The sequence below is a fragment of the Beta vulgaris genome, chromosome 2 (assembly GCF_026745355.1).
Source record: "Beta vulgaris subsp. vulgaris cultivar EL10 chromosome 2, EL10.2, whole genome shotgun sequence".
NCBI classification, from domain to species: domain Eukaryota; kingdom Viridiplantae; phylum Streptophyta; class Magnoliopsida; order Caryophyllales; family Amaranthaceae; genus Beta; species Beta vulgaris.
The window spans coordinates 51,572,585-51,580,615 of NC_079203.1; the positions used below are offsets into that span (position 1 = coordinate 51,572,585).

An 8,031-nucleotide genomic window follows, 5' to 3' on the forward strand; every position below is an offset into this window, starting at 1 on the left:
TTCTCAAAATAACAAAATAATATATGGATCCTTACTCTCTTCTGCCTATGCTATAATATACTCAAACTCAGTCTATTTTTCTCCCTAGAGTTGCATTCGCCGCACGCTCCTGTGGAGTGCTAATAATAATCAGCTAGTTGGGGTTAGAATTATAAAGAACAAACTTTAGATGCTTATACATGGCTTGATGCTTCTTTAATTTCCACGCAAGGGTTGTACCATAGCGTATAAATCTGTAACTAAGACGAAAGCTAAACAATGTCTTCGCAATGAAATACTTAACAAAAACAAAGGAAACAACTCACATCTGGTCGATGTTGAGGCTCAACAGCACAGCTAGTCAACATAGAAAGAAAACATAAGGGCTAAGTTTAAACATACTTTCTCACGTAAAATATACAAGATTGCTATTACAGCAACCAACGTACGACATGTAATTCTGTCATAACTTCTCAGTTTAACACGATTATGAGACTTGGCAACCTCCAAAAAAATCGGCATTATTTTTCGATATAAACCATTAATAATAGTACTCATATACATGTATGAAGTATAAGAATTTATTAGACTTATCTGGCTTTTGGATCCATGATCTCAGAGAATACAGACTTATCAATAGGATGATCTGATGAATTATTCGCAGTACTTTTACTGTCCAATAACATGTTTTCAGTGGAATCAACAACATTACTACTCTTGGAAAGATCATCTCCTGATGCGTATGAATCATAATTTAATATACGACCATCTACTTCATTAAGATCTATGCTAGTCGTAATCGAAACATCTTTGAAATTAGCAGGATTAGTGTTCTTCTCAGCAGCTTCTTGAAGTTGTAAGGCAAACTCTAAGCTCCACACTATGTCACCCATTGGCGGACGTTCGCTCCCACGATCTCGTACACACATACTAGCTACCTCTCCAAACTTTCTTAGACATTCGGGAGAAATCTGGCCGGTTAAATTTGGATCCACAATAGTATAGAGGGTCCCACTTTTGCAGCGAGTCGTCGCCCACTTTGCCAAATTTGCTTGTTCTTTGGGAAGGTTAGGTTTCACTGCGGCACGAGCACATAGAACTTCAAATAACACCACTCCAAAGGAGTACACATCGGACTTCTCGGTTAATTGGCGTCGTTGATAGTACTCTGGATCTAAATACCCGACAGTGCCTTTGACAGCAGTGCTTATGTGGGTGATACCCGTCTCATATGGGTCGGGTCCTACCTTGGATAGGCCGAAGTCCGAGACTTTGGCCGTCCACTTATCATCGAGGAGAATGTTGGTAGACTTTACATCTCGATGGATGATCACTTGTTTTGCACCTGAATGGAGATAATGTAAACCACGAGCTGATCCTACACAGATCTTGAGTCGTTCCTTCCATGATAATGATATATTGTTAGTGTGATCATTTTTGCTAGGATTTTTGTACATCAAATGATCTTGAAGGGTGCCACGTGACATGTACTCGTAAACCAAGATCATTTCACCTTGGTCCTCACAATAGCCAATCAAGGACACCAAATGTACATGGCGTAGTCTAGATAACATCTCGATCTCAGTTTGAAACTCGTGGGTACCTTGTTTTGATGTAGAGTTAAGACGTTTAATAGCCACTTTGGTTTTCTCACCCTCTATTGAACCCATGTACACCGTTCCAAACCCACCTCTACCTATGATCAACTTCTTGTTGAAATCACATGTGGCAACCTTGATTTGGGCTAGCGAGAAGCGGCGACAAGGATCAGATGGCAGGGACAAATTCCTAGTGCTTGGAGCTGAGCTCGAGTATGATGGAGGTTGGACCCACTTGTCCTTGCTTGAGCTGCTTGTGGCCATGGATTTCTTCCTAAGAGCCTCCATGGCTGCCTTCTTTTTATAGACAATACAACAAGCAATTATGACGAGGGAAGCCAAAACAAGTGTACCTCCGATTGCGCCTACAATAATTGGAAGGGCATGTTTTCGGCTTGGATTTGGAGTTGGTGAAGGGCTAAGTACCGCATTTAATGGTTGGTTAGGGACAACAAGATTTCCATTCGATTTATTCAACTTCAATATTTCCACACCATTTAGCAATACATCACTCACCCTGCAGACTTTTTTTAATCAAGATGATATAAAAATCATAATAAATAATTATAGTTTATCAAAAATTATAAAAAATAACATTAGTTCGGATCCTCTAGAGTTTAAGTGAAACTCTACAAGGTGGAGTTGTATTTGAATCATACATTTTAAAATCAAGGGCTCATATTGGTGGGAAGGAAAAATTAGGGGGTGGATTTTGATGAGAAAAAATAGAGAGTTTTTAGAAAGAGAATATATGAGCCATTAATTTTTTATTCAATGGTTGATATTGTTCAAATTCTACTTTGTAGAGTTAGTTTACAACTCTAGAGGATCCAAACACCATTTTACAATACACATCGAGATTAACAGCTGAACTGAACTGATCTGAGCTAAACTGATCTGAACTGAACTGAACTGAATTGAACTGAACAGAAATGAATAGTGATATGTGAGAGTAAAAGTATTGTCAAGAGCTAAACTGAACTGGTCTGAACTGAACTGATCTGATCTGAACTAAACTGAACTGAATTGAACTGAACTGAAAATAAGTTGGGGAGAACAGACCCTAACTAGCAATTTCAATTATAACATTCATTAATCATTCAACATGGTCGTCAAAGTTAGAATTATCTAAATAATGCTAAAGTCAATATGATGTCACCTACTTCCTATGCTTTATGTAGCTCTTAGGGCTACATATAAGCATTAAATACATGTCTTAAAATGAAAACAATTTATGAATTCATGACAAAATTTCAGATCACATCATTTGAGATAATAAATGCTTGATTCAAATTTTTATTTCTATTTTAAGCTTCTTATACATAGCCCTAAGGGCTATGTATATCATTTTCCTTTTTTTAATTAGACCATTTCGTTTTTGACACTAATCATCAACCAACTTTGTTAAGCTATCTTGCACCATAATTTGAGAAAAACATAATCAGGTAGGGTCTTGTTAGATTCGTCTCAATACAAATACCAAATTTTTATAATTTTTTAATTAAAAGAAAACAGAGGAAGTATTAATTGAGGTTATGAGGAAGTACATACTTCCTCCGTTTCTAAATAAGTGCAACATTTGCATAGTATTTACTATTCACAGTTTATACTTTAATTAGCTTTGGTGATTTACATTTTAGGAAAAACATAGTCATGTGGGATCTTGTTAGATTCGTCTGAATGTGAATTTTTTTAATATCAACTTTTTATAATTTTTGCTTATTGATAATGGAAGATATTAATGGTTAAAATAATGTATTGGCAAACGTGAAAACAAGAAATGTTGCACTTATTTAGAAACAGAGGAAGTAATAAATATCTTAGAGTAAGATTTCATATGATCTGTATCAATGTATGTCTTCATATAATATCAACTTTTACGAATTGGAATCATGAGATAACAGAGGCGTTAAAACGGATCGAGAAACACTTACATAACGTTTGGAGAATGTGCATAATGAGGATGGAGGGAGATCGATAGAGGAACTTTGGTGCCATCACTTTGACCGTACAAGCTTACAACATAATCTCGGAATACAGCAATCCTCAATCCTCCAGTAATGTACCATACATCAATCAGGCCTCCATATTCATTATTGATGTATACTTCAAACACCCTTTGTTGACTTCCATTCACCCTCCCATCTAGCTCACAAAAATGGAGCCTTACCAAATAATCAAACCCTGGATCGACGTCGAAAAACCATGTCAAGTTTCTGCTTAGGGATTCAGGATAATCCAAATCCATAAACCTTAAAGTAGCATAAACCTGAGGTGGCGCTACATAGCGTGGCACTTGAGTGTACTCTATAAATAAAGACATATTTCCTTCTATATTAGGATTATATATGTTTTTACCATATAAATTATTAGCGATGAACTGCTCGTCGGGGTTCCAAATTCGGCCCAGCTCTCCTGAGTCTACTTCTGATGGAACGGTAGTCCCTCCAACGTTAATCCGATGAGCCGTTTGAAATGCGGCTTGTTGGAGGGAGTACTCATAAGTATCAGAGATGAAAGTAGGGGGTGGCAGTCGTGTGGCATTAAAATAAAGGCCTTCGGGCGCAGCAATGATCTCGATGCCATTGACGAAAGCATAGCAGGGGTTAATGCTAGTACAATTTGTCGGAGGGGAGAAGGTTAGGTTGAGTGGTTTACCATTCTCTACGGGAACATGGAATTCATAGACTTCATTTGATTCGGTGGAATTTTGGTTGTTGAGGGAGACGCTAAAGTTGTTAAGAAGAGTAAAGCCGTTGGCTTCAACAGATACGAAGAATTGGGAGGCGGAGATGGTGGTGGTGGTGTTATACTTGTAGGAGTCAGTTGTACTTGTGGTGAAGTAAAGTCGGATGAATTTAGGGCCCGGTGAGACCTCGAACGAGTATGTGACGGCGGACTCAAATATCCGGGCCCGCGTGTAAGGATAGTCGTCTCCGTGACCGATGACGGAAGAGGAGATTTTGTTAATATCTGGCGGAGTGAAGGCGGGGTTGTCGTCACTCCGCCATGTTGATCCATCCTCGGAGGAGTGCGCGGTGGACTTAGGGAGGCCACATGCGATGAAGTAGTTGCCTTTGATATCACTTGTTAAGGCGGATGAAGAGAGCGAAATAAGTAGTACAAGGAAAAAAGGAAGCATTTTGCGGAAAGTAAGAAAAAGAAAATAAGGGTTATGTGTTTGTTTGTTTTATATAATGTAAGGATCGGAGTGAGTTTATTGTGAGGCTGATGATGTTCACCAAGATTATGACTTATCATAGAGGAAGCTACCTAGTTCAACTAGTTATTTGGCATTTGGCACGCTAGCTGATTAGATAGGTATAAATCTTGGTCCACTTTGTTGTAATGAGAACTAGTTTTTTTTGCCGGGTAATGCCTCGGGTCAGTTATAATAAACAAATATATGTTATTATTTTTTATATCATAATTTATTTTGCTACTTTTCGTATTTTTTGTCCATTAAGAAATTGAAAAATTCACGTCACGACGTGATAAGTAATTTTTTTTGAAAGCTTTGAGTTTGAAAACAATACCTTAAAAGGAATTGTGGTAAAAGAATATGACATCAATATTCTATTGTAAATTACGTAATAAGAGTGTTAAAGATGTACTCCCTCCGTTTTTTTTAATTGCTACATTTTCCTTTTTTGAGGTACTTGGCCCACCATAAAGTAATACTTTTATATTTGTTCTTCTCTTTTTCCACCCAAAAATACTGCCTTTTCTCATTATTTTACATTAAATGGATCAAAAAGTATACTCCAAAAAGCTTGAAAGTGACATTGCATGAATTGGTGTGCATACAATAATGTCCAATAAAAAAACGGAGGGAGTATTAATTAATTCATTTTAGTTCAATTTAATTCAGTGCAGTTCAGTTCAGTTGCAATAAGTTCAGTTCAGTTCAATTCAGTTCAGTTGCAATCAGTTTAGTTCAGTTGCAATCAGTTCAATTCAATTCAATTGTTTTATGTCGAAAAAAACAGGTCCGTGCAGACAATTAGAGGGACTCGCACTTTTTATTTATAGAGCTAGTGGTAGTACTCAACCAGTTGTTTTTGTTAAGAAAACGAACTTTCATAACTTAAATAGGATCTAATACAATACCATGGCTGCTGCTGCCATTACAGTTCAAAAGATTACTACATAATAATAAGTCTGCTTCATAAGTAATAATACAATTCGGGGGAGGGATCTCAAAAATACAAAGGTTGTTAATGCCTTCTGTTCTCCCATTTGCATTCCTCGCTATGGAATCCACGAGCTTGTTCGCTTCTCTTGGTTCATGCCTTATGAAGGTGTCTCTTTGCCTTCGGAGGTAATCTACAAGAATCAATAATAGGACATCTATGGCTATTCATTTTAAGCATAGTATTGATAGCTGCTACTGCTTTGACACAATCCCAAGCGACTTCACATTTACTCCATTTGTTAGTTGTTAGTTTGTTATAATATCGTTGTAAAATTTAAAGTTGTCTCAAAATAATAGACCTTTTTATATGAGTTGGGTCCACTTGAAAAATCTATATTAATATATTAAAAGTGAAAGTATTGGGTCAGACCGTCTGACCCAATACTTTCCGTCGGGCGACCTTACAAACCTCTTAAATTTAACCGTCTCCGATCAAACGTCGTCGTTTTGGACACGCTTCCGCACCGCCGACAGCCCGACACTCACAACCGTTGGTGGGCCCGTCCTTTTAAGGCCTTTAAGAAGATTCGAGAATGGTCTGAAATCGTTGCTGGGCCTAAGTGGAAGACGTTTATTCGTCAGTTTAATCGTCAACGTCATAACCACCGTTATCATCATCATCATCACCACCATGATTCTAATGGGAATTTCCTTTGAGTTACGACAGACTTAAGAAAGTGTTATAAAAATTGCAGCAGATGGAATAGATCAGTTGACAATGCAAGTGATGAATAGAAGTACATGCAGTCAAAATTATACAGAAACAAAATCCTATTTTTCTCTCTTTATCTAATCTAAAAGAAAAAAACAGTGAAATAGAGAAGAAATAAGAAAGAAGCAAGGGACGGGGTGTGGAAGGTAGCGTGAAGAAAAGCATAGAGACAACTCATTCTCAATACCCACACGTGATGCAGGTTGTGTTTTTTTTCTTTCATTTGGTCTTCTGTTGACTTTCAGTTGGTGTGTTAAATCTTTCAGCTTGTGTTGTTTTTTTTTTCATTTGGTCTTCTGTTAACTTTCAGTTGGTGTGTTAAATCTTTCATCTTGCATGTGTTGTTTTTCTTTCATTTGGCCTTATGTTGACTTTCAGTTGGTGTGTTAAATTTTTTAGCTTGTGTTGTTATTCTTTCATTTGGTCTTCTGAACAAAAATTGAAACCAACTGATTTTTTTTTGAAACCAACTGAAAAAAATTGAAACCAACTGAAAGTCGTCCGACCAAAGATTATGGTCGGATGGTCTGACACAATACCTTCTCATATTAAAAAGTCTTCTTAAGCAACTTTATGCATCACGTGACACTCTTTCTTTAGTTGCTTTATTCTATTTCATCATTATAAAACATTAAAATCACGCTCCATAAAAGATTCAACATAATGGGAATTTCCTTTGAGTTACGACAGACTTAAGAAAGTGTTATAAAAATTGCAGCAGATGGAATAGATCAGTTGACAATGCAAGTGATGAATAGAAGTACATGCAGTCAAAATTATACAGAAACAAAATCCTATTTTTCTCTCTTTATCTAATCTAAAAGAAAAAAACAGTGAAATAGAGAAGAAACAAGAAAGAAGCAAGGGACGGGGTGTGGAAGGTAGCGTGAAGAAAAGCATAGAGACATACAACTCATTCTCAATACCCACACGAGATGCAGGTTGTGTTTTTTTTCTTTCATTTGGTCTTCTGTTGACTTTCAGTTGGTGTGTTAAATCTTTCAGCTTGTGTTGTTTTTTTCTTTTTTTTTTCATTTGGTCTTCTGTTAACTTTCAGTTGGTGTGTTAAATCTTTCATCTTGCATGTGTTGTTTTTCTTTCATTTGGCCTTATGTTGACTTTCAGTTGGTGTGTTAAATTTTTTAGCTTGTGTTGTTATTCTTTCATTTGGTCTTCTGAACAAAAATTGAAACCAACTGATTTTTTTTTTAAACCAACTGAAAAAAATTGAAACCAACTGAAAGTCGTCCGACCAAAGATTATGGTCGGATGGTCTGACACAATACCTTCTAATATTAAAAAGTCTTCTTAAGCAACTTTATGCATCACGTGACACTCTTTCTTTAGTTGCTTTATTCTATTTCATCATTATAAAACATTAAAATCACGCTCCATAAAAGATTCAACCACGTGGCTTCAAGTTTTTTTTTTTTCATAATAAGTGAGATAAGATATATTGAACAAAGGCAAACTACAACTTAAGCAACCTAAAAGACTGACCCAACATGAGCAACACCAAGAGTGCCATCAACACATCTCACACAACA

The 8,031-nt window shown here is 36.6% G+C and overlaps 1 protein-coding gene across 1 annotated transcript; it reads right to left on the minus strand.

Annotated features, from left to right (window-relative positions):
* Positions 1-263: 263 nt before the first annotated feature.
* LOC104906872 (putative receptor-like protein kinase At5g39000) lies at positions 264-4,781 on the minus strand. Its single transcript, XM_010695703.4, has 2 exons — positions 3,512-4,781; positions 264-2,094 (listed from the first exon to the last, which is right to left on the minus strand). The coding sequence occupies exons 1-2, from the start codon at positions 4,717-4,719 to the stop codon at positions 570-572; spliced, it is 2,733 nt and encodes a 910-aa protein (XP_010694005.2). The 5' UTR covers positions 4,720-4,781; the 3' UTR covers positions 264-569.
* Between the last annotated feature and the right edge of the window lie 3,250 nt (positions 4,782-8,031).

Excerpts from the sequence above, each read along its gene's own strand:
- LOC104906872 (XM_010695703.4), bottom strand. The coding sequence starts at position 4,719 with ATGCTTCCTTTTTTCCTTGTACTACTTATTTCGCTCTCTTCATCCGCC. Across the intron at positions 2,095-3,511 it reads GCACATTCTCCAAACGTTAT|GGTGAGTGATGTATTGCTAA; the intron begins GTAAGTGTTTCT and ends AAAAGTCTGCAG.